At 41.7% G+C, this 25701-nt stretch overlaps 8 protein-coding genes across 12 annotated transcripts in view; 2 read left to right on the top strand and 6 right to left on the bottom strand.

Annotated features, from left to right (window-relative positions):
- The window catches only part of LOC108630479 (uncharacterized), a 10004-nt gene extending 6378 nt beyond the window's left edge, over nt 1–3626 (bottom strand). Inside the window, exon 1 of the mRNA XM_026818082.1 lies at nt 3125–3626. Within this exon, the coding sequence (XP_026673883.1) occupies nt 3125–3146 (22 nt within the window). The 5' untranslated portion in view covers nt 3147–3626. The remainder of the gene's footprint in view (nt 1–3124) is intronic.
- A 163-nt stretch (nt 3627–3789) lies between these two features.
- LOC108630482 (zinc finger protein 622) lies at nt 3790–5934 on the top strand. Its single transcript, XM_018033814.2, has 2 exons — nt 3790–5122; nt 5202–5934. The coding sequence occupies exons 1-2, from the start codon at nt 4444–4446 to the stop codon at nt 5678–5680; spliced, it is 1158 nt and encodes a 385-aa protein (XP_017889303.1). The 5' UTR covers nt 3790–4443; the 3' UTR covers nt 5681–5934.
- On the bottom strand, nt 5861–8125 carry LOC108630483 (dopamine N-acetyltransferase). The gene is given in 4 exon segments (XM_085342328.1): nt 5861–6797; nt 7306–7575; nt 7727–7955; nt 7957–8125. Coding segments are annotated over 4 exon segments (732 nt in total). The 5' UTR covers nt 8031–8125; the 3' UTR covers nt 5861–6638.
- Nucleotides 8126–8300: 175 nt separating this feature from the next.
- Vha36-1 (V-type proton ATPase subunit Vha36-1) lies at nt 8301–9831 on the bottom strand. Its single transcript, XM_018033759.2, has 4 exons — nt 9720–9831; nt 9351–9468; nt 8794–9279; nt 8301–8730 (listed from the first exon to the last, which is right to left on the bottom strand). Exons 1-4 carry the CDS (start codon nt 9758–9760, stop codon nt 8638–8640), a joined length of 738 nt encoding a protein of 245 aa, XP_017889248.1. The 5' UTR covers nt 9761–9831; the 3' UTR covers nt 8301–8637.
- Nucleotides 9832–10792: 961 nt separating this feature from the next.
- Nucleotides 10793–11977, bottom strand: AlkB (alpha-ketoglutarate-dependent dioxygenase AlkB). The gene is made up of 3 exons (XM_018033805.2): nt 11800–11977; nt 11486–11739; nt 10793–11424 (listed from the first exon to the last, which is right to left on the bottom strand). The coding sequence occupies exons 1-3, from the start codon at nt 11890–11892 to the stop codon at nt 10854–10856; spliced, it is 918 nt and encodes a 305-aa protein (XP_017889294.1). The 5' UTR covers nt 11893–11977; the 3' UTR covers nt 10793–10853.
- Nucleotides 11978–12043: 66 nt separating this feature from the next.
- Nucleotides 12044–13941, bottom strand: LOC108630478 (lipid storage droplets surface-binding protein 2-like). Of its 2 annotated transcripts, XM_018033806.2 has the most exons (5): nt 13757–13939; nt 13556–13670; nt 13001–13327; nt 12479–12728; nt 12044–12416 (listed from the first exon to the last, which is right to left on the bottom strand). In XM_018033806.2, exons 3-5 carry the CDS (start codon nt 13319–13321, stop codon nt 12196–12198), a joined length of 792 nt encoding a protein of 263 aa, XP_017889295.1. In that variant the 5' UTR covers nt 13322–13327; nt 13556–13670; nt 13757–13939; the 3' UTR covers nt 12044–12195. The 2 variants fall into 2 exon arrangements, with proteins under 2 accessions (XP_017889295.1, XP_017889296.1); XM_018033807.2 differs by lacking the exon at nt 13556–13670 and having other exon boundaries at nt 13757–13941.
- Nucleotides 13942–14074: 133 nt separating this feature from the next.
- LOC108630476 (oocyte zinc finger protein XlCOF6) lies at nt 14075–16915 on the bottom strand. The gene is made up of 6 exons (XM_018033803.1): nt 16523–16915; nt 16337–16462; nt 15601–15817; nt 15138–15317; nt 14900–15067; nt 14075–14840 (listed from the first exon to the last, which is right to left on the bottom strand). Exons 1-6 carry the CDS (start codon nt 16808–16810, stop codon nt 14185–14187), a joined length of 1635 nt encoding a protein of 544 aa, XP_017889292.1. The 5' UTR covers nt 16811–16915; the 3' UTR covers nt 14075–14184.
- Nucleotides 16916–17037: 122 nt separating this feature from the next.
- Epg5 (ectopic P-granules autophagy protein 5) overlaps nt 17038–25701 on the top strand; it is an 11203-nt gene continuing 2539 nt past the window's right edge. The window contains exons 1-14 of one of the 4 annotated variants that reach the window (XM_026818071.1): nt 17038–18774; nt 18839–20944; nt 21019–21196; nt 21256–21279; nt 21380–21607; nt 21668–22780; nt 22842–23168; nt 23245–23442; nt 23515–23889; nt 23956–24139; nt 24205–24767; nt 24828–24997; nt 25055–25263; nt 25339–25587. In XM_026818071.1, coding sequence (XP_026673872.1) covers nt 17378–18774; nt 18839–20944; nt 21019–21196; nt 21256–21279; nt 21380–21607; nt 21668–22780; nt 22842–23168; nt 23245–23442; nt 23515–23889; nt 23956–24139; nt 24205–24767; nt 24828–24997; nt 25055–25263; nt 25339–25587 — 7321 coding nt within the window. In that variant the 5' untranslated portion in view covers nt 17038–17377. The remainder of the gene's footprint in view (nt 18775–18838; nt 20945–21018; nt 21197–21255; nt 21280–21379; nt 21608–21667; nt 22781–22841; nt 23169–23244; nt 23443–23514; nt 23890–23955; nt 24140–24204; nt 24768–24827; nt 24998–25054; nt 25264–25338; nt 25588–25701) is intronic. The other 3 variants (XM_018033798.2, XM_026818072.1, XM_018033799.2) reach the window with 3 other exon arrangements.

Below are 25701 nucleotides of genomic sequence, written 5' to 3'. Positions count from 1 at the left end.
GTACCTCAAAATAAATTTATAAAACGTTATAAACGGTCTAATTTCATTGCAAAAGAATTAAAAAAAATTGTTTTTGAGTTTAACTTTTTGTTATATTCTATGCTGATTGATGCCGAGACTGCGTATACGCTGGAGTGATGAGGTAGAAACTCGACACGGGGCAGCTTCTTGAAACCGTAATTGCAACACGTTGATGGCTGTTACTTATTTTGTTAGAAATGATTGAAAATGTAATATTTATATTTGATACTACGTGATCTACATAAAGCTGTGATCCAACGATGATTATTCTTATGTGCAAATATTGTTTGTAGAAGAGAAACTCATTTCTATGTTCTTCATCACGTTTTATATTGATGTTATTCGTATGATTTTCAACAAATATTGAAGTACAATTGGCATTACCTTATTCTTTCTTTATTTCGTAATATGTTGCTCTTTGAACTTTGAAAATATCATTCTTAGTTTGGTTTTTAGCTATAAATTAACTTTCATTAATTTTCCCAAACCTTAACAAATCGTACGATACTTTTGCTCGGCACTAAAAGGGTTAAATACCGTCCGATGGAATTGTGAAATGCAACGTATTAATGACGTCGACTCTTGGTTTAAGGATGTATTGGCNNNGTACATAAACTTTTGGGATTGACTGTATAGCCAATACATCCTTAAATAAAAAGGACGACTCCTCGTATCGAAACCCTGATCCTTGGCCAGGAACTATGTACACATACTACCGTCAAGAATAAGGAAAGAGGTTATGGCGTATCGATCAGCAATGACCAGTTGATTAAATCTCGACAAACGGTGACGAAGAAACTGTTTCTCGTACAGATTATAAATTCCAGTGAACCAGAAAATCCATACCGCGTCCACGTAACGGGTTACGAATGCATACGGTGATGTATTGAACCGGACAACATTTATTATCCACCGTACACGATATCATGCATAATGCATTTTCTGATCGCGAACGATCTTCCGTTTCCTACGTTTCGGGCAAGGCTAGGTAATATATATAGATCGTTTGCGACGCGTCGCGAAAAGACGTATTGCGGCCGCGACAGATTCGCAGCGATAAAACGTTGAATGCTAGTCCTTATGCAAATCCCGCCGCTCGCTTCGACCTGCATCCTTCTTTTCTACGCTCTAATACGATCTCACAATGCGTATCGGGTGTAGCCGAGTTCGTCAAAGAACATTAGACGACTCCTGATCGATTTCAATGTTCGAAGGAGTCCGAAAATGATGCCCATTGGACAACAGCTTCGTACTGATTGCTACAATCACGCGGAACTAGCGTTGCGGTACATGTACGAAGCACATAAACTATTTTTACGCCAGAGGCAAGGTCCAGCTTTCCACTTGAACATGTGTAATCTCGTTCATCGAAAGCGAAACGTAAAAATCTGAAATGGAGAGGCTTGTACGATCGAAGGGCTGAGACGCGTTTAACAAGGGAACAGGGGGAGACGGAAATGGGGCGGCATGATAGCTCAGGATACATGTTCGGATCGATTATAACGAACGATGCACGTAGGAAGAACAATGCGAATTCGAGGCGCATAGAAAAAAAGTCACGCAACTGATTAATAACGTTGCGAAGAATCAGGTTAGACGATCTTCGCACATGCAAACGGTCTATCGATCGAGACTCGATACCGATCACTCGTTCAAGGCTTATAATAATCTTTACAAACCATTCGCCTGAGCCACATTAAACTTAATACATGTAATATCTTTTAAGAAGGAAATTAGATTGCCTTCTGTACAGCCTATAATTTCGTTCTCGACTCTTTCTACAGTCGCATTATTTATAAGATGACTTCACAAGTCCTTATCCTGTAGTTTAAATTTTTATGCAGTTTAAAATCAATCTTTTGCGTCACTGAGTTGTTCGCGAAAAATCTGGGGAAATTAAAGGGGATACATTAGATCTGTTGGCGTCGTTTGAGAGCCACCGAGTGAAACTGATTAAGAGGTATTATTTTGCATCGCTATCCGGTCGCTGTGCAAGCCCAAGGGTCATAACAGGCCATCTTAAGCCGCAGATAAGTGGAAAAAATAAGGCGAGCATACGCGAAGGGAGCGAAAGGTCGGATTACTCGAGTCTGTTCGAGGAATCTCTTTCGAAACCTCTTGGACGGATGATCGAACGCTGCGTAATTGTTAGACCGCTAGCTTTATGCATTTATAAAAAAACTGAAAGCGCAGACTACAAACGCTGTGTGTAACGTAATATAAATATTTTATTTCACATAAAAATCCTCGCACCTACGCGAAGCGTTCCAAAACGGATTGGGAGAACGTTGAAATGTTGCCTATTAATACTTAACTATTCTCTCAATGCGATAAAGAATGACAAGAGCGTTGCGAAGGATTATTTACTTCCCGCGAACGTAACGCGTACGTCGATGGACACGTATTTCTGGCTGGACTGCGTAAAATGAAAACAGCACTTTTAATTGATTCAAACAACTTAAGGAAAAACGCGAGAACATAATGCTCCGCGTATTGATCACGATCCATTTGACAAATTTGTTTTTAACGGAACGAGAAAGATAAAAGGGTACATTACTCGCTCGATACCTCAAGCCAAAAACTGTATTAACATTACAATTCAGTGTTTACAATAAAAAGTGTCTACACGAATCGGAGATCATGATCGAAAGAAATGGTTTTATAAAACGATCGTTAACGTACTTAATTGGATCATGAAATTCCGTAACCGATCTTGAATCGCCCTAACGTTAACTTTTCATAACCCCATCGTAAAGCAAAGTATGATTCATCAACATTGGACATTACGTTATACGAGCGTTACATATCATAATTCATCGTGTACGAGACCAGCCGTTTCGTTACGTTCAATAATTCGGTAGATATCGATTCATCGTCAGAAATAAAAGGCGATCGACGATGCACGCGACGACGATAAGACAAGAAGGCTATACATATCAGAGCCCATATAAGAGATGTAGAAGAATACGATACGAGATGAATTCTTTTAGAAAACGTGATATTGGTAGATCGCACTCGTCTCGTGTCCAAAATGGCTGGTCGCTAAAATTAGCGTTGAAACGATACCAGATCGGATCGAGTACCATGCCCTGGTTCCACTCACCTTGACGTCGAAGAAAAGTCATATAAAATGGTATCGCCCTGCTGGACGGCCGCCTTCTAGCGTGAAAATTGAACGGATCCCCGTGGGTGTATCGAGACAGATGGTTCGCCCTGTCGGGTGCACCCCAGTGTCTCGTTATACGTCTGTCTTTCTACGATGTCTCGTCTACGAAAGTTAGGCGGTTGAAACGGTCGGTCGCGTATACGTGACAACGTGACACCGTCGCCGATGCTTCCTTCTTCCACTTTTGATTTCTTCCTTCCTTTTTCACCCCTTCGATGACAAGCTGCTCCTCGTCGTCGAATATTAATTCGCTGATTCAATCGATCCTGATCGGGTCTGATACGTGCTGTACGTAACTCTTTGCTTGCGACGTGCAACGCGAAACGTTCCGGCTTCTGGGACAGTTACTGCCTGAATACAACTGCGAACAGTGCGAACACTGCGAACGTACACTCGACACAGCTCTCGAGACAGGAACGTACACGCGATTCAGAATTCCTGGTCCTGAGAATGATAGCGATGCCATCTTATAGAAAAGTTCAATGTACACTCTGTGGCTCGATTGGCGTATGCGAACGAAGCTTTAAATTCAAAATGGCCGTCTACGTGGGCGACTTCTACGCATGCGTTCTCGTGACATCGAATGCGTGAGTTGCGCGAGAATGTCCCACGCAGGCGGCCATTTTGAATTTGCGGCTTCGTTTACGTATCGTAATCCGAGTTATTCGATGTCCGGACTTCTCCACAGGTATGTATACACGTGTCGCTATCATCCCAATTTCTTCCTTTTTTATCTGAACATCATTTTTACACAATTGTTTCCGAATGTTTCGTTACAATTAATTAGAAATGATTATCACTGTATTCTATGAATACGTCAAGTTTATATTATAATTCTTCGAAATATTTTATATGGTCAGCGCCAGAACGAAGTACATTTAGTATTTCGTACATGTGCGATTAGATAATTACATAAAAAAGCTGGGTTATCTTCAACCCTGAAGGTAGATATCTATATCGCTTTTTAAATGGTCTTAACTTGAAAGTCAGTTGCAACGAGGTTGCGTTATAGTTCGTAATCTAACCCTTACGCTAGTATAAAAAGTGGCCGTACACGTGATACATCTTCAAATCATCGTCAATCATCGTTGGCTGTGTTTTCTCACAGACGATTGTGTACCTCGTTCAATTTTATTCACTTAGAATAAATGAAATACAGTTAATGGTTTCATAATATTCGAAGAACGGAAGATATGCATTTTTTCCTGTCTTTCACCATTGAAAACTATCGTTGATTTTCAAACGAATTATGAAAAATGGCTTCGCCGTTTACTTGTATAACCTGTCGAGTGGCATTTCGAGATTTGGAGATACAGAGGCAGCATTACAAATCGGATTGGCACAGATATAATTTAAAGAGAAAAGTGGCCGAACTGCCTCCGGTTTCTGTAGAAGAATTTCAGAAGCGAGTGATCGCGCAAAGGAACAAGGATGACAAGGAAAGGGAAGAAGAAACGATGAACTGCAAGATATGCAGGAAGAGTTTCAATACGAAGAATCAATACGACAATCATCTGGTGTCGAAGAAGCACAAGGAAAAATCTGCAAGGCAACACGTTACGTCTGACATCGACATCGAGGACAACGATGATCGAGCTGGCCCCTCGCCTGACTCTTCCACTAAGAAGGATATGGACGAAGATATGGAAGAAATATCTATCAAAAGACCTAGAGAAGACATGGATATAGATTCCGACATCGAATCCGTAGACTCCGACGAGTGGATAGAAGACACGGAGAACCCAGTCAGAAATAATAATTGCCTGTTTTGCAATCACCACAGTAGGTCTTTGGTAAAGAATCTGAAGCATATGACGGTCGCACATTCGTTCGTAGTGCCAGACCCTGAGTACTGTATAGATATTAAAGGATTACTCATTTACCTTGGAGAAAAGATCTTTGCTGGATATATGTGCATCTGGTGCAACCATTCTGGTAAGTTATTAACTTTTTTCACGCATGGAAATTAATCACTCGATTGTATATATAATAAATTGTCGATGTAATCGAATAGGAAGATGTTTTCAAAGCGCCGATGCTGCCAGAGCACATATGATGGACAAAGGTCATTGCAAAATGCTGCACGAAGGAGACGCGCTCGCGGAGTATGCAGAATTTTATGATTACTCGTCCAGTTATCCAGACGCAGAAGCCACCGATCCAGATGCGGAGGTCGAGATACCGGAGTTAGACGACAGTGACTATCAGCTAGTGTTGCCATCGGGAAATGTTATCGGGCATAGGTCCTTGATGAGGTATTATAAGCAGAATTTAAATCCTAATAGAGCACTCGCCGTGTCGAAGAGCACGAAATTACGTAAGGTATTGTCGCAATACAAAGCCTTGGGCTGGACAGAGACTCAAAAAGAGTCCGCTGTAAAGAAAGCTAGAGACATTAAGTATATGCAGAGAGTGCAGGCAAAATACTCGACACAATTACAGATCAAGGCGAATAAATTACAGAAACACTTTAGACCACAAGTCAACTTTTAGGCCCTGTTACATGTATAAATATTGTTCCAAGACTGCACTCCTCTTGGAACTGTACAATTAACTCTATCGTTAGGTATGCACATTTATACATTTATCAGCAGAATAAAATTGTACTTATTTATTCGACGTTTCCAATATCCGTCTAAGAGTGTGCCGTAAGGATAGTGCATTAGACGTTTATCATTACAAACTGTAATATTTATTTGGCGGACACTTTTACAAAATAATTTATAATATATTTTCGTAACACGTGACACCAACAAAAATAACACCTCTCGTCAACTTTGTATTTTATACTCGTGTGGACCCGTCCAGTAATTCCTGTAATCGTCAGTCGAATCACGTTGACATTTTTGTTCCTCGTTTTAGACACGGATCAAGAGGTAACCCGTGTTCCGCTAGTCTTTCGTGGTAGCTGTAGGTGTAATAAAAGATTTCGACCATTTCCGTACCATGTACGCGTGTATACTTTCGATTTACGTATAACCAACGGATTATCAGAATAGTACAGAAGAATTAAATGTCAAACTATAATATTTGACACGATCCCCGTCGCCTCTACGATAATTTCTTTTCGTTTTCGTTTGAATCAGCAAAATGCAGAACAAAAACCCACTGAAGAAATCTGTTAAATGGATCTTCATTCTTGCATTTGTTAACTCATATGTATATATATGTATGTATTAACTACGTTTTTTTTAATCACCGTTCATAGAACACAGATAACGAGCAGTAACCGATGTCTCGAATCGTAAATACTTTCTAAGAGAAACATGCGGCCCGCCCGTTCTTTTTTTTAAGTACTTCATACATGCGGCTTTAATATAATTATACTTTTGAGACCCGTTATTGTCGCATAACAATACACATAGTTGAGACTACTTCTCTTTCGTAATATTTCTTGTTGTTTTTAAAGATTTCGTAATGGTTTACTTCGGCTCTCTCTCTACGAGTCTGTTTAATTCAGTATCTTGACCATCAGCTTTAAGGACTGATGGGGTGGAGCCGGTCTGATCGATTCGTCGAGATCCGTGTACGGTATCTCCGCTTCCACCTGAAAACCATGTTTCAAACATACTTTCTGCGAGAACATCCCCGTCGCGTCTACTTTGAACACCTGCGAACACGTTACAACGTTTTATAGTCGATGTGCGTTTAATGTTACACGCAAAGACATTCAGTTACATACAGTTGGTACGAAGTACACCGCGTGCAAAAACACTTCTCGAGGAAGTGATCGAGTGCATTGCAATTTTACATCTTGGTAAACGAAAATCATCCCATGCATACTAACCGAAGAACATGCTGAAACAAAAACGAAATGTAAGCTCATCGCCGCTCTACTACGACGGATCGTGCTTTACACATGTATACGAGCAGATAAAGAATTCGTCTCTTCTGATAATATCCGAATCTGTTAGAATTTGTGTAGTCATTGTTTCGACCACGAAAATTATAATTGAAATTTAACGACGGTGTCGTAAAATTGGAACAAGCTTTCGATAGGGAGTGGTAAAGGTCAAGTCTTTAAAGAGACTTAAAGGCATGCTTCGACATTTATAATGTAGAACGATTCATCATTTTCGAGTAATGATCCGGAGGAACGAATCGGTTTTTAAGATTACCTTGAAACCAGCATGTCTCGCTGTTTCTATACTGTCTGCCATTAAAACGTTCGCCAGACCCTTCCCACGAAAGTTCTCGTCGACGCTAAGGATTCGACATTCGAACAACTCATCGACGTTGTACTTAGAAAACAAATCGACCTTCTTGTTAACTTTGTAGAGCAACCCAAATATTACTTTGAACTTTTCATCGTCCAACTCGGCTAGACGACGTTCAGCTTCTTCGCGCTCTCCCCTTTTCAGCAAACCGTTCAAAGACATACCAGCTATCTGACAGGACAGTACTTATGAATATGATCGACGAACGAGCTCATGAGTATTCGTAGAGCATACATCGGTAAGATTAAACAAAATGTAATGTAAGTAATTGTTCGGTACGGACAGAGAGGATACAGGATCTATCTCCTTTAATTGAACTTACCGTTCCATCTTGATCGACCAACATCTTCGAGTATCCCTGCTCCAAAGTCAGCAGACAGTGTCTCTCCAATTCGTATTGGCTCTCCCCTTTCCCGCATAGTCCGATCGCCTGGTTCAGAGGTTCGTCCGCAAAGAAATTCCATTTTAAATGATTTATCGCCTCCTCGAAACGATTTTCTGGTACTTCAACGACCGTTAAACTTGACATCTTTGGGGTGGTCACGGCACGTTTTCCGCGCACTGAAAGGATTTCCCACGCGCGCACCACCCTTAACAGGAAGAGGCTCATATTGGAAAAGGTCCATATATTGATTGACCCAGTTCAAGGAATTCACCGAGTACAATGATCATGCATCGCTTCTAATTAAGGGTATACAGGAGTGACGGGCCAACTCCGAATTGATCTTGGAGGCCTCGTGCGGAGAAACTGAGAAACTTTAGTAAAGGATGAAAAATCAAAATTATTAATAATTAACACATGTTTGTTCGTTAATATATAAGCGATTCGAAAGATATATTTTCTAAGGGAGATAAAAAGGAATGGAGTGTATATGTATATAGAAAAATGCGATACGTGAGAGTAAATATATATATGTACATGTTTATTTTCCGTAAATTTTTACTAGTTAAGTTGTCGCCTTCGCGCATTTTTTGCGTGGAGGCCACGATTATTAACATAATACAACTTTAACGAACATCAAGCTAGTGATCCATGGCTAGCGAAAGAAATATTTTCAATTATCATACAATAATACAACGTTCTGTTATACTGGGAAATCGATATTGCCTAAGGATTTTCTTGACGGACTAAATCTGTTTCCATACTCCATTCGTTCTTAAGCACATTCATTCGGAATTGGAACATTCGATTTTTAATACTTCAGAGTGTGCAAAACAAGTTATTTATAATGTTTAGAACAGTAGATCGTCGTCTCCTTCGTCGAGCATGTTTGCAGCTTCCACGAGTTTGCCAGACGCTCTCATCTCTTTTTTGATTGACTCGAGCTGCGTGGTGAAAGTCGAATTTAATAATGCGATATAACATTTTGTAAAACAAAAGAATTTTACCTTAGCCTTGGCTTGCTTCTTCTTATCCTGGATCTTCTTTAATCTGTAGAACTCCTCTCTTTCCAATTCGTCCAGCTCGGAGATGATGTAAGCGAGAGTTCTTTCGATTCTTGGAATGATAACGTGTTCAATAGCGTTTACACGTCGATTCGTGATCTTGATCACTTCGTCCAACGTTACAAAGCTCGTTTGCAGGGACGCTAACTCCACCAATAATTTAATTGCTCTCTGATAATTCTTCTTCAATTTCGCCAATTGCTGACCGCCCCTTGCTAAGCCAGCTAGCTCATAAGAATCCGTGCCATCCTGGTAGGACTCGAATACCGGAAGATTAACACCTGCTACATTGTCTTTCTTCGACCGAATTTTGATTTGTGCTTTCGTCACGTTCTGGAGGACCACGTGGTTAAAGTCTCCAGTGGCAAATTTGGCTTCGGCTAATGAAAAAGCTGCCTCCTTCATCACTTCTCCCATAAGAGTTTTTGTCTGAATATAAAAATAGATAAAACTACCGTGAAAGTAAAGGAATAACTGCTTGTGAAAAGTCAGAGCTTTACCTCGATAATTTTACCTAGAATTAATCTGAAACGCATTTGTAACGCGTCTGCTTTCTTCTTCAACAATCCATGTCCCTTCTGAGCCCCTTGTAAACGGGACTTCATCAACATTTGTGCTCTGCGAACAAACAATAGAATGATTATAATTTACATAAAAGAATACAAAAAATCGATTTCGCTTCTTGGCCAAACGATTGCGTATCGAGAACGCAGTGTCTGATTTAGAGACATAATTGAAACGTTCTGGACAGGGTTACACCCATTTAATAAGGAGTCGCGAGTGATTAAACGATCATTAAAAAATATGCTGAACAAGTGAAGGTCGGGACGAGTTAACGAGTAAGACGATTTAAAAATGAAATAACTCACCCCCGAGAAGGGAAAATCGCGAGTCGATCTTTTCCAGACATACTTTAACGTGGGAAAGTCTACCAAACAGACAGGAATGAAACTGATCAGCTGACTCGCGAGACCGGAAGTTTTGATGTATGTGTACAGCAGAGCGCGAAGCGAGCGCGCAGCTTTAAAGATCGCCGAGTATATGAAAAAGTTGAACGCAAAACGTGCGTACGTTTACCGTCAACGTTGAAACGCGATGCATCAATTCGGAAATTAATAACATGAAAATTGATACCGTCCGAAATTAAAGATAACCATGTAACGACTAGCAGAAGGAGAAATCGTCATCTTTCGATGGCACAAAGGCAGAGAACACCTTACTCGTTCGAAGTAATGAAACATTGTTTCGTCTAACGGTTAATAAAAGAGAGTCGTTGTTTTCACGTTAGCGATAACGAGGAAAACAGATTCAGAATAGACGTAGGCGCTGTCAATCCGCGTAGCATCCGTAGCACACGTAAAAGCTGCTGGCAACCAGGAATAATACGAAGAGCCACTGAAGATATTATTGCGAGAATGAACATTAATTGTCTTTAGATATAGGTGTGTATGGAATTAACGATCGCGGGATGACAATTGTCCGTTTAACATTCGCTTATTACAGGTCCAATTATACACACGTAACCCGTCTCTTGTGATCAATTTTAAGGAACCATGATTCATCCTATAGATATTTCTAAAGATTTTATTCTAAACAAGGCAATACACGATGCTACGAGTATTTTGCTAAAGCCGTACATGCCAGTAGCGCTATCGGACTCCGCTGCAAATAATTACGAAGACAAATACGTAACGGTCGATCGTGTTAAATCCCGATGGGTATCTCACTCCCAAGATTTCGTATTAAGGATGACAACGATCGCCTGGGATTTCCTAAACGTTCTGAGCGTGTGTCAAAACAATGTGGCAGATCAGAGCATAGAAGATACCATCGAAAGTCCCGTTGTTTAAATAAGATATGCAACTCGTCTATCGTGGCTCTTCTATCGGTAATGTGAATTGACAGCCTGTAGAAAGATGAACAAATGACCATGCGACTCTAGTATAATTGATATAAGTATTTTTTAATAAAAACTGTACAAGGCAACTGTTTTGTACAATATTTTACAATAGCGATTGTCCAGGTTTCAACACTTGTCTCACATTCATATTTATTCTAGCTTCAGAAATGTAATCTCTCGCGTTGTTCCAATCCTCTGGGTCCAATGCATACAGATCATTGTCGTTCGATTCTGTCTCGTGATTCCATGGTGCTTCCGTGGTTGATAAAATTTTTGGTATACCGTGATACATCAAACGTGATTTCCCAGACATTACTACTACGTCTCCGCTTCTTAAAAATATTGCGTTGGCTGGATCCTCTTGCCTAAGTCCGCCGATTAAAAATATCGCAGTTTGTCCAAAACTCACGGAGAACAAAGGTGCTTCAACGTTCACCTCGGAGTGATCAGTATGGCCAGCCAAGGTAGAATTCATTCTATAATAATTAACAATCGCTGCTTCAGCTTTGAAATCGTTAAAACCTAACGTCTGTGCCAGAAACGAAGTCAACAGTGACAATTCAGAAGGCATTTCTGACTTCCATGTTTCGGAATATAATTTTGTGTCCCAGTTATGGTGGTATCCCAACGTTGCCCACCTTAATTTTGGTAGCAGTACTTTTCTTTTATCAGATCTGTAATTAATAGTTATTGAAATATATTATAGACATCTTCTTTTCATTATAATTCACGTACTTGAAACATGCATCCCACCAATCTTCGTCATCGTTTAAAAGCTTGTGTGCATCCAGGTTTAGTTTATATGGTTTCTTCGAGTACTCTTTCAAACATTTTATAATCCAATACTTCTGTCCATGGGCAGTGAATGGATTTTTTATAAAAATAAGCCCTGGGATATCTATGAGATCAAAGACTTGCCAATCCTTCACCGGTTTCAATCCCAATCCATGTTCATATCGTTCCTCGAGGAATTTCCTTCGGAATCTAAACTAGGAATGATAATTACTTTAAATAAATAAAATAAATCGGATTCATAATTTGGCGTCTACCTTGTTATTATCGGGCTTATTGAAATCGATCACATCTCTTAAATCGGTATTTGGATCCCGACTTTTATAATACTTAAAACTATCTCTGAACATTATTTCGGACCGTGGACCTCGCCATGTTTAACAGTTTGCCAGTGGGAAGAGGTCGCTACTGTAGTTTTCAAAAGAAATTTTTATAATCACAGAGGAAATTTCCTCTGTTATAATTAACTTAACAAGGTAAAATTAAAAGGTACGCAGTACGTATCGTGTACTCTGCTTTCTACAGTTTTTATTTATATTTTTATATCAAAATATATATTTAGTACGTCCATTACAAAAAGGTTGGTAAATAATTCATGTCAAAATATTTTGTTCCTGTTCTTCTAAAAATATTTTGTTCTTATTGTTCTCCTTCTATTTCTGTTTCTCTTCTTGGTGCTTATCCGTCAAGCTCAGAAATTGTGTTAGATGCAGAATAGAAATAACACAAGTCATGTATGATGCAACATCCTCTTTCTTGATGGTTCTCAATTGAGCAGCGATCGAATGATAAACGCGGTTCGCGGTTTTCGTAGATAATTGACCAATAGTTTGGACGGCATGTAAAACTTTGTTCTCATCCGCTGACACAGGGACTGGAAAGCGAAATGAAAGATTGTAGTAGAGTTCCGGACTTGAAGAAAGTAGACGTACTTACCTGGTGTGTTCTTCTCGCCGTCTACTGCCGGAAAATACCGATCCAACAATCCGTTAATCAATACGCTAGTATTGTCGACACCCGTCACTGCCATACTCCCATATTGGGTGCTCAACAGCTCATTAGCCTTGGCTATACTGATCTCCTTTAAGGTGGTCGCTTGATGAGTGGCCGATTCTTTCGCAGAATGAAGTTTCTCTATGGTCGGGTGCAGAGAGCTGCTCATCACTGCCTTTGCTGCATCGTAAATCTGTCGAATTCATCTGTTTATTCATCTAATTACGTGTATACTTTGTAATGTATCATCGATGTGCGTCAACAATTATTGTCTCTTTAATAAGTTGAGTGCCACGTGGCTTTATGGAATATTCCTGGTACGTTTTTCCATCCATTTTCCGAGACGGAGACTCTTGCTTACGCACAGAAGACTTTAGCTGCTTGGCAACGGGAATTTCGGTTTCCGTCCCGAACGGGAAAATATAGTGGGAATACTCCATTAGAATCGGCTGTGTTGTTGCCTACCTGTTGCGGGGGTTTCGTGACGATGGGAATTTTGTCCTCGACTATGTCCAGGCCCTCGCATAATTTTTGATCAACCTTCGATATCTGTCCTTCAAACCTTTTGGCCAGCGGGGCTGTGGCACTGACCGTCGCGTGGACCGTCGCTTCGGCGTGTGACAGAGCCCAGTTAATAAGATGGTGAGAATCTTTAATATACGAATAGGTAGACTCCGTCTTCTCTAAAGCGGAATTAATGACTGGGATGCTCTTCACTCGATTGATCACTTCTAGATGCGGTCCAGCCTCCTGCGAAGTTGTCCCATCAGTTTTAGGGTTCGCCATGTTATTCTAATAATAAACAAATAAAAAGAAAAGATAACAAGATATTTTTATAATGATGAAATGTCTTCATCTCATGACATGATGCTGTAATTTATTAATAGAAGTCATGATAATCAGGAAATCTATGAATATTTATATAGATTTAATTTGATTTTCAATTATTTAATGTAGTACGTGTTCAACCGCACGTGTGTATATGCGTAATATAAATATAGTATACATATATATACTTACAAATATAGCAGAGATTATTCTGATGCAACAGTTGTCTGCACAAATGATGAAGATCGAGTCGGGATTAAGCCGTTGTACTGATTCCTCTAAGTTTATTTATCCGCTTATATACGTTCTAAATATATACACGTAAATTTAATGTAGTACGTGTTCAACCGCACGTGTGTATATGCGTAATATAGTATACATATATATACTTACAAATATAGCAGAGATTATTCTGATGCAACAGTTGTCTGCACAAATGATGAAGATCGAGTCGGGATTAAGCCGTTGTACTGATTCCTCTAAGTTTATTTATCCGCTTATATACGTTCTAAATATACGCACGTATATCATTCTCTCATTTGATGAGTAATTATGGCGTATGACCTATGGACAGACGTATCATAGTATCATATGAGCGATAGCTAATGGGTAAATAATGGTAGAAAAGTGGGAGGCAACGAATTACTTACGTGTCCGTATCAGGAGCGTAGGAAGCGAGGGTTCAAGAACATCGCGAAGAAAACTACACTATATGTAAATCGAATCTTTATTTTGCAAAGTGCATAAAATTATTTTACAAATACAAGTCCAGCAGCCCTGAGATGTACGCAATTCAATTACTCAGAGATCAATTCATGTCACTACTTTTCGGTACAGTTCAAGCAATTCCTCAAATAGTAACTGTGACTGATCCCATTGTTCGGATACAATTTTTCCTCTATTCTTTTATTAATAACCACAGCTTCAGCCAGTGGAATTGGTTCCGTATAATTAAACGCCTTCCTTCTTATTTGGTGTTCCTTAGCATCTGCCGTCTTCGAATTCCTCTCCGCACTGATCGGTCCATTGATAACAGAAACTTTATTACTAATTTCTTCGTTGGTGGTCCTTATAACCGGAGTTATCTTCCCCGTTGAATCTAGTCGCGAATTAATTTGATCGCAGGAACTTATGTACACGACTGACACCTTCCCGCCGGTATTGTTAGCTGTCGTTTTAGGCAAACTCGGAGTCTTCGTCATTGCTTTTCCTACATTTGGTAATTTGGTCGATGGCAATGATGAACTTTGAGTTTTACACGTTGTATTCGTCGAATTCTGCACTTTGGTCATCGGCTTAGGCAAGTTTTGGATATTACTGGTACCATTCTTATCATTGGTCGGCGAAACTGTTGACGAACTATCGATTTTATCGCTTGAAGTAGCAGTTTCTGGATGATGATGCCTGATATGGCGGCGGAGATTGTCTCTGCGTCTAAATACCGTGCCACAAAAATCGCAAGAGAACGGTTTTTCGTCTGAAAACGACGAATGATTCAAGATAGATTTAAGAAATTTATAAATTTCAAAAACCTACCCGAATGCACGGTCAAGTGACGTCTCAGCTCGCTCTTCGAGAGGAACACACGAACACAATCCGCGCAAGAGAACGGACGCTCCTTTCCATGGATTCTTTTGTGACGAATCAACAGAGATTTGTCTTTGAAACTCTTCTCGCATTGATCGCACACGTATGGTCTTTCGTCTATCGAAGACATAAACAGAAACGTTACACACGATTCATCCTACATAAAGCTTGGATTCATAATACCTACTGGTATGTGTTTTAAGATGCCGTTTGAGGGCAGTCAATGCCCTAAACGTTTTCTCGCAGATCTCGCAACTATACGTCGCGATATTAATATCATTTGTATCGTGCGTGGCTAAATGGTATTTCAGATTTTCTCGTTTCGCGAATTTCTTGTCGCATTCTGTACAAACGAACTGTTTTTCACCTGGAAAGTAAAGAGAGAATAAAGACTTGCATCGGAACTGAAATTGCAAACTGAGGCGATTCTGATGTAAACTGAACTAGACGAACATTATGAACTTTTCTATACTTCAAAAAGAAAATACCTACCGATCTAGTAAATAGCATAATCTTTTCACAATTCTCCATCCACTAGAACGGGTAAATTAAATAAATAAATCACTGGACTTAATTTTTAATTGAATAGAATTCAGATTCGAGTGGAACTGGATCAGAGTCGAACTGTGCAAGTGATAAAATACACTTACCAGAGTGCGTAAACATATGCCTGTTCAATTTATTCTTCTGAGGAAACGATTTATCGCACAGATCACATTTAAAGGGTCTGTAACCACTGTGTATCCGCTCGTGATATTCGAAATGACTTCGTTTCACGAAACTCTTGTCACAAAGAGTACAATTATATGGTTTCCGACCCGTGATGCATCCTCGATGATAATGCTTTCCCTTCTTGTTGCGGAATACCTTGGAACATATTTCGTACGGGATTAAAATAGATAAAGCAATCGATACAAGTTGAACAAATGAACGTAGTCACTCTCCATTTAACGATTGGCAGTTTCATAAGAAATCTTCTCAATGAAAACAAAATGGGAATGGATTCCACATGCTGGAAAGTCAAGTCCCAGCAATCGTTAACACGTTGAATGCCACAGGGGTCACCGGTGACCGGCACTCAACTTGGCAATGACGCCATGGGGGCCACCGGTGACCGGCGCGCCCAGATTGATAGAAATATATATATAAATTCGCGAAACCGCACTCCAGTGCCACGGGGGTCACCGGTGATCCCGTCGCAATTAATATGTCAAACATTGTTATACACTGTAACTTATCTATTGCAAATAATATTTCAACATTATATGTATCGCATAATAGAAAATTCATCGTGGCGCCACGGACAATCCCTGTAAAATTGGCGTGGCATTGAACGTGTTAACACAAGTAAGTCGTTAAATGAGGAGTGACTGTATTAAAAAATACCTTGCCGCAACCATTACACTTGTATCTATGTGGTGTTCCTGGTATAAGAACTATATACTCTGGATCATTTGATATAGAACGCTTGTCGATAAACGATGTCTTTTTGTGCAACAAGAAGCCTGGTACCTAATGAAAGAACAAAGTTAAAAGGAATAGATACAAATTTCATTTTTAAGGAGGCCTCACCGAATCACGATTCTCTGGTGGTTCTGAATGGGAATAGATAAATTTATTATCTACAAGGTTCTCCTCAGGATGTGTAGATGATTTATGAACAACCAATTCCAGTGGCTTATTACATTTACTATTCCCGTTTGCATCATTCTCCTCAGTTTGTAAGCATATCTTGCAGCCTCGTTCGTCGTTTATCAAACACAGTCGACACTTCTCGTGACCACAGTTGTCTTTAATTAATCTCGTGCGAGCAGTGTTAGTTCTCTCCCCGCAATTCAGACAGAATTCTTTACTGCTCATAATTCAGATAAAATTAATGGACATTTATTTCCGATCGTTTAAATCTGTGTTGGGTTAAACGTTAGGTTAGGAGTGAGGACGGATTCTGTCAGATCATTAGATCTACTATAGTGTGACACACACGTACGTACTGTACGTACGCGGTACTTACCACTACACAGTTAATATAAACAAAGCAGTATAGTAGAGTGGCAAAGTGATAGACAGTGATAGAGGCCGAAGTCTGCTTTGACAGATATAGCAAATCATATGTACGCGTAAATTTCCCTGTAGAAGACATAACAAGCTTATTTAAAATCTGTTGGTTAAACGCGATATCTTTCTCGTCGTTAATCCACGTTCGCGGTAATCGAAAATCATGATTCCCAGCAACGATCAATCCGTTTGTCGTTCTGTATAAGATCACAGGTTATTAAGCTGGTTGACAGAAAGTATGTACACGCACAATGTGCGAAACATTCATAATATCAATGTAAAGAGTATGCGAAGTGTTCTACGCAATTACCTATGTTTGACTTAATCGATTTGGATATTTCCTAAGAAGAACGCTGTTAATTCATATGAAAAATGGAATTGGTGAAACAGAGGGAGAAGAGAAAAGACAGAACCAGCAACAGGCTCTCTGCCGACGAGATTTCGATGGGAATACCCGATGCCCCGATTTTGGAGGAATTCGAATGTCTCCTAGAAGTTGAACAGGTCACTAATTCTTATCCACAGGATGACGAGGTGGACTATATCGAGAGAGAGTTACGTTCTGCTGCCATCGACTGCGGAATTGGAGAACAGATCCAAGAGATCGAGACCGACGATGTGATTGGACACCAAAGAAATTTAATTGCTTCTACGACGTCTAATGGTACCAAAGAAAACGAGAGCGTAGAAAAGGATGAGGCGGATAAGATAACGGTGGATGTTCCGTCGCAGATTAATGACGTCGCACGAAATCCAGAATCTCAATGTGATGAACAGTTGAACGACACGGCTGAACAGGCCAAGAGTATGTTTAAGGAGGAGTCTCGTAACACCGCTGCATTTAACAAACAGGACCATGCAGCGGATTCTAGATTGGAAGAAAACGTGATGAATCGTAGAGGCAGTCTAACTTCGACAGACTCTTGTATCAAATCATTAGATGAAAAATTCGTCAAAGAGGATTCCACGGCGAAAGAAGACCATGTACGAATGTCTAAAGAAAAAGAGAGTAACTCCTCATCGTTGTATTCACGAGCAGCTACACTATTGAGCAAGATGCAACACGAAGAACGTTCGGAGGATCTTATAGACGGTCTCGCTTCACCGGACTCCGTGAAACCTTTTACAGACAGGCAACTGGCTTCGTTGTATCCAAACGAAGAGCTCGCATTGCTCGATTCTTTCATAAACGAGTTTTTATCCAGTCATATTCAACGCAGCGATCACCGGCATCGATTAAAGGAATTATTGAGCGACTATCTTCGTGCGAAGAATCATTTAAATTCGAATTCGAACGATCTGGAGAGGTTGAAAAGATTGTTCGGAGATTTCAGGCAGAAAGTATGGTGCCTGAAGAAGAAATGCGTGACGGAATCTGGAGAATGCCAAGACGGCAATCCCGTGGTGGCTAATCACGAATTTCTAACAGCTATGTTCGATTCCCAAGCGTATCAATCTCTACAGAGAACGTTAGGGGCCATTAAAGACGGCTTCCACGAGAGTAGATCGGTTTATTGTTATGAATCAGAGATTTATAAATTATGTATCGAGTACTATATCCAAAGTCTGATCGCTGTGTGTAAAAATCTCATGGACGACATAAAAAACAATGGTAAAGGTAGCACCGTAGAAAACAACGTTTCGGTAGATCAGGAATCGATCAGTTTAACTCCAATATCGAATGGAAAAGAAAGAACGTCGGCTACGACGATGATGCGGATGGAGTTACGGACGTGTATTGCGATCCTGTTCGATTTTCAACGTTTAGGGTAAGTGAGAGAGTCGCGATTATTTAGATAGATGCTCCACATTCGGTCTTCTTTCATGCGACAGGTCCGTCAAGGATGGGAGATTCATAACGGATACCAGGGACTGGCTCACAAGATTAGTGGCTATATTGCTGAGGCTGGCCACTTGGCAGGATCACTTGTTCCTCTTGAATCACATTCTCAGATGTCCAGGAGGCGTCACGTCCTGGGCAAGGAGTTACGTTCAAGCTCCCATGCCCATCGACTATAGTTTAACCACGTCCAGACTGAGCGATCTCTACTTGGATCACGCAGTGACCGTATTGGCCACTGTCTTGATACCCATCAGGGACCGGGATAAGTTCCTTGAACAAGTTCGAAAATCGTTTATGGAGCCGTGCTCGGACATAGAGCACGGTGACACCGTATGGTTGATGCTGGACGAGGAGGGCGAAGAAGACGAGGATATAGCCAACCTTGGTTTCAACCTCTTCGAGAGCGATGTCATTTCGCTACTGAACCAGATACCGTTCACCAGGATCTTCGAAAGGGCTCTGTGCATCATCAGGGACCAACAAAACGAACGTTTTCATCAGGATAAAGCTGGCGTGACCAGTCAGCATCTGCTAAGGGTCTTCGCTTTCTTCACAGCCTTGGTAAGGATTCTGAATCAAGGATTGAAGACCTACGACTCGCCTAGGTACAGGCAACTGACGAAGAAACTGAGCGCTCTGATCAGAGACGTGCTGCAGTACGCCAACGACCAGTGGGAAGCTTTTGACAATTCCCAGATCAAGGATCAATCGACTTTGACGAAGCTTCAATTGGAGTTCGATTGTTTCTTTCTTCGATCCGTCACGTGCATATACTCCTCTCGCCGCTTAGGTGCCTGGCAATATCTCGCCAGCATTCCTTATCACATGATATCCTCGAAAGTTCTCTGGGAAATATATTATGTTCTCCACGTCGATTTTTGTCGAAATCAATACCTGAACATCGACAACTCTGACAAACAAGTGAACGATTGGATGAAGGAACTGAACTCGAAGGATCTACGCGTCAAGTTTGAGGAGAGGCTGTCCGAAATGCCAGGCGACGAGTCCTGCTATCTTCTGACCACGTTCGCCAATATGGCAGTAGCTAGGGACTCCAGCGATCGAGATTTCATCCACACGGTGACGCTCGACCTGTTTCAAACAGGTTTCCTCAGCGAGAAGACGAGAGATTGCTGTTCCAAAGACGCTAGGCCGCTTTTATCGAATTTAATCAATCAGCATCCATCGTTAGTGTCAGTAATCGTGCGAAAACTGGGAGAGAAGTCTGCACCGATCGAAGTGCTCAGTCTGTATTTATTTAACGCGCTTCGTCTAGACAGTTGGATACCGGAAGAGGAGGACATGCTGATCTTATATAATTGGTTGGATAAGTACCCGTTGAGCTCTAACGAGAGTCATCTTGCGAGAGTGATTATCGGCCAGTTGAACTGGGGACTGAACGAGTCATGCGATTTATGTCTTCCCGTTGATCTACACAGGCAAGTAGCTTTACTGATCGTCGAAGTATACATGAAACACGTCGACGATCCAGGAGGGCAGAATGCGAGTGGTATGTTTGTCGAAGGCGTGAAACAAGTGTCCTCCATGATACGATGGCAGAATGCCGAGTACCAATTCGTCAGCTGGGCTTGGGACGTGATCTCGAAATTGAAGCTTCATCGTTTGGATCAATCAGACGCCGTCACTCGTTCCACTCTGATGGATCCCAGCAGCTCCCTTGCTGGTATTCCGGATATGGATATAGATCCGAAACTGGAGATTCTAGCGAAAGGTGTTCGCGACAAGAAACCCTTGGCGAGTTACGTCGCGATTTTGATGACCATGTGGGGCCATTCGGTGCCTTTGATCTGCTCCTCCGGATTCCAGCAACTGGAAGTCTTGTTGGCTAATTACAAATACGAGCAGGCCTTGAGTTGCCTCTATCTCATGGTTCCTTTGTTCGTGGAATGCGTGGACTCGTCGCTGATAAAAAACGAGAAGTTCCTGGGAATAGTCGCAGCCTTGCTAACGGCGGATAGTAACAGAGCTTCGTACATGAAGGCAGCGAAGAATTTATTATCACCGGAAGAGTTCCCGGGACCTCTGCTGAGAATGTTCGGGGATATGATACAATCTCAGTTGTACAGTTATAAAAGGTAAGATACGATATTCGCGTAGTGATCCAAGATGATACACCAGATTTTTTAATCATCCACGATATGTGCTTAAGATACAATTTGGAATCGCCGAGGGATCTCGTCTACCTGTGGCTGAACACGTTCATGCTGATCCCCGATTGGAACAAAGACCACTCTGTGATGCATTTGATGGACGTTGTCATCAGTTCTTCGTTCTTTCACGCTGACGCCAAAATTATCGTCGATCGAATGTTTCAAAATCTGTTCACCGTGAGTTATACTTGAGATCGTATTATTATGCTAAATTAATTACTAATTTTATGATTTAGCCTGCGATCGAGGATGGTAACGAGGTACGATTCTTTTCTATCGATAGTTACTGTGTCATAATGTATAGATAGTCGGTGTTAAAGAATTGATTAAAATCTGAATTACGTTTATTACTGTCCACAGAATGCAACGAACAAGAACAGAATGGCGTCGTTCGGATCATTTTTTAACTGGGCAACCGGATCATCGAGCTCGAACAGTCTTTTGGGGAAATCGACACAATCGGTTTGGGTAGCTTACGAGGTATTGTTAACAGAACAATATAACAGGGAGATCAAGACTGGCTTGTGGCGAGAGATACTGAAGGAGTTGGCAGGGAAGACTAGAGTTTCATTGGACACTGCTATCAAGGTATCTAATGCTGCATTCAAGTATTGTTTATTGTATAGTACTCTTGACTTTATTTTTCAGCGAGCCTGTGCCACCATCAAGATGCAGTCCTTCTCTTCCAACAGCCTTTCCATCTATCGCTGGTCGCAACAGGCTTTGGACACTCCCATGGACCATCCGATCCTGCCTCTTCTGTGGCAAAACTTCTTTGCCTTGTTTTTAGCCAGAGTCCCGTCCGCTTCCGGTGTAGTAGATCACGGCGGCGTCGGTGAAAAGTTCTTCGAGGGCATGATCAATCTCAGTTATCTGAAAAGACTCAAAAAGCGCTTGAACGACACTACGAGCTACTTTCAGTCGAAATTCGAACAAGATTTAGAAGATACCGCTGGTCACGCTGAACGAGGTCAAGAAGAAACCGCTAATCATTATCAATCAAATGTTGAACAAAGTTCAGAGTTTGAATTACGTGCAGAAAACTCGTCGGATCAAGACGGAGAGGATAGAGTGTTCGGTAATAGGTCTAAGTTTTGCTTGGATCTAGCTCGATTCTACAAGACTTTGAGTCTGTGGCTTGAGGAACCGAGGCTACAGGAACCAGGATTGTATTTCCCAGCTCTTCCACCTCAGTATATGTCTCAGAAGCTGGTCGAACTGGTCCACGATAATTGGACACCGTGGCTGGAGTACGTTGATTATTACCAGGTGCAATTGAGCCAGCTGGCAGCAGTGAAAAATTGGGAAAAATCTAGCTTTAGACAAGAAGGACACAGAAACCTACCAAACAGTTTCATGGCCTCGGATTCTTTGGACCCGCTTCGGAGGATCTGCAAAAGATTGTTGCAGTACGAAGATCCTATCCCGGCACCACCTGTCACGAAGAACCCCGAACACTTTAAGAATCTGATCAGTCCGGCATGTTTCTTATTGTACGATGCCGACTCGTTGATTGAAAAAGTGAAGAAGGAAGTTAAAACGCTGACGGATTACGCGAGGACGTATTTCGTAATGATGTCGGAGTACGCGGCCAAGGATTCGGACTTTTTGGAACTCGTGCCGAAGCTTTATAAAGTCGTGGAGAATTGTGTAACGTTACACGCTTTGTGCGATCCGGTGGAGACCAACAGGAGACACAGTCGAGTGGGAGAGAGGCCAGTCGCGGTCAATTGCGCGGGACCAGCTGTGATAACTATGAAGGTGAGGAATAAAGCTGAATATTATATTAGGACGTAATACGGAATATTGCCTATTCGCTTAGGTACCGGAAGCCTACATCAACGACAGCGTCGACCTGATGATAGCCCAGAACCGGGCCGAGTACGAAAACTTATTAGTAAAATCCAGTCAACCACCACCGAGTAAAGTTACTCAAGCATCTGTCTTCATGGATCACTTGGTAGCGACGTTGGTGCATGAAATAACTACCATCAGAAATTACGTGAACGCCAGCACTAATTCCTTGGAGAGACTTCAGCAGACTGGGACAAGACTGTTCTATTATCTGATAGAATGTTACACGGAAGAAGTCGCCTACTGTCCTCCCACTAGACAACTCATTACTACCTGCATGGAGAGACTCGGACAGGTAATCCTGATTCGAAGCATGCAGGCTAGCTATGCGATTTGTTACATATCCGCATTTATCTATGATCAATTAACAGTCTTTTATCAACGGTGAAGAAAACGAGGGACCTAGGCTCTTAGACACTGTCATAGATAAACCAAATCTGGGCAGTTTACTCGCTCCCTACTTCACGCCAGTCGCGGGTTCCGCTGTAAAATTTCTTCAGATGTACCAGACTATCGTTAAATATTCGACTGGAACCAACATGGATCTCTGTTTCGTTCTATTGTCGAAGGTACGTTAAAGATCCGTGGATCTCAGAAAACGAGCACCGTTCGCGATACACTGTTGGTCGTACTTGTTTCAGTTCGACGTTGCCGTTTGGTTGAATCACAAACGACCGCGGCTCAGTGATCGTTCCAGATTCATCGATCTGGTAGCCGAAGCTCTATGCGAAATGGGTTACAATCCGGACAAGACGAAATTGGTATTACACGAGTTGTTCAGGAATCATTTGCGGCTAGTGCTGTCGCACGACTTTCCGGAACATTACGGGGAGGTTCTCAGCACTCTGTTGAGAAGCAGCGAGGGACAGAATCTATCGTTAGACGTGTGGAGAGATTTCTTGACTACGTTGACCGGGAGAACGAGGAACAACGCGTTCGCCACGTTCAACTGCTTGAAAATTAGGGATGAGATACGTTATTACGCGATTGAACAGAGATTGCTCTCGCATCAAGAGGTCAGGAGACAATTATCAATCCTCTAGGAACCCTAGACTCATAAGTCGTATATCTTGGAATTACAGATACGCGAGACAGCAGTGCTGTTGAACCGACACTTCGTCCAGGAACGCCTTCAGTACGGGCTGTATGGTCTATATCCGAAATACCGAATTTATAACGAACCGCTGAGCGTGTTCCTCGGTATGGTCGGTCACGCCTTCGTCGCTCTCACTCTTCAACTGGACCGAGGCTCGTTAGGGGATCAACGTGAGTTACATCTTCTATTATACTCTCTGAATACGATTCTCCAATGTACTCGTTCGTCTGTTTAGTCTGCGACAAAATCTGGCCAATTCTAAACGACATGTACTCGCCTTGGCTCGCTCCTTACTGGACCCGTAATCTCAAGGAGCCCACCGCTGCCTGGATCCAACAGTTGACCGACGACCGTTCCGTTCTCCTTCCATGGATCATTTCTGACGGTCCCTATGCAAACAAGATGGTCGCCATGTTCGTAGACTGCATCCGATTTATATTAGACACTCTGCCAGCGTCAAACAAGATTTTGTCCTCCTTGTGGCAGTCCTACGTAACCAATTATGCTCATCCATCTGTTAAGGAACATGTACTGAACGTGATCCACGGGAACTTTCTAACTCTGCCTTGGGACAGATTTAATCCTAATTTAAATGATCTAGAGCTGATGGTCAAGATCTTGGATCAGTTTCTTCCCGACAGTCACCTCTTCTTGGGAACCGTGTTTATCTCGATAGATTGGAAAAGATGGATGAGTGATTGGGTGATAGGAAATCCGTCGGTCTCCTCGCTGACGAGGATCCACGTTTGCTTAATCAACTTGACGGTGAAACTGGCGAACGAAGCTAACATCAGAGAGGTAAGAACGAATCCGTCGGGTGATGGTATGATCGGTAATTGATACGTCGATGTATTTCAGAACGATAAGGCGATCCAACTTGTCACAGCGGCTGAGAAATTCTCCTGGCATTTGTTAGACGCCGCAGCCTATGACCACATAATCAACTGGTACGTGACCAATTGCGATCCGAGGCATATCCTTCAAAGTAGTACTGGCCAGTGCTATCCAATGGACACAGCCGTCAACAGGTACACGATCGACACGACGATCATACGATACATAAATTATCGTTGATCAATTCACAGACTGCTGAAGATGGCAGCCGGCTATGATTCTAGTCTGAATCATTTTCATCCGAGCACGTTGAAGAAGAGACAGCTTTACATTCGTTCGACGGTGAAAATGTTGAACAATTGCGCTGCCAGGCACAAGAACCTTTTGCTGGAAGCGCCTAGGGCCTTTTCGGAAACCCTGTCGGCTATATTGGACGATATGGAGGCAGTTATAACGAACAGTGAGAAACTTAGTTAAAATACAACTTCTTCATTTTATCTGTATTAGAAGTTACGATGTTAAAAATCTATTTCAGCCGTTTCGGAATCGCAACAGGTGGCCGAGGCGTCTGTACTGATCACGGAAATTATGGCGGCTGTAAATCAACACGGCACCGGCCACGTGGAACAGCTCCGACTTGGTTGGTGTTCTTGGTTGTCTAAAAGATCTGCTGGAAATCCGATCCTGGTTGCCGTTTTAAAAACAATAGCGACAGTTACCGAGGTGCCATTGGTTTACGGAGAATTGATGGAATCCGCGCTTGAGGCGTATTTCAAATTCAATGGTAATTAAATAGTATATTGCGTACTTAGGGCGCAAAATAAGGCATTCTAGCACTGGCACGAGTGTGAATTTCGCCCTCGCTTCGCTCGGGCGACAAATTCACACGAGTGACAAA

Source organism: Ceratina calcarata, unplaced genomic scaffold, assembly GCF_001652005.2.
Source record: "Ceratina calcarata isolate Rehan_Ccalc_2016 unplaced genomic scaffold, ASM165200v1 scaffold77.2, whole genome shotgun sequence".
Lineage (NCBI taxonomy): Eukaryota > Metazoa > Arthropoda > Insecta > Hymenoptera > Apidae > Ceratina > Ceratina calcarata.
Note: the sequence above shows the minus strand (reverse complement) of the source record. Positions and strands in the feature narration are given on the sequence as shown.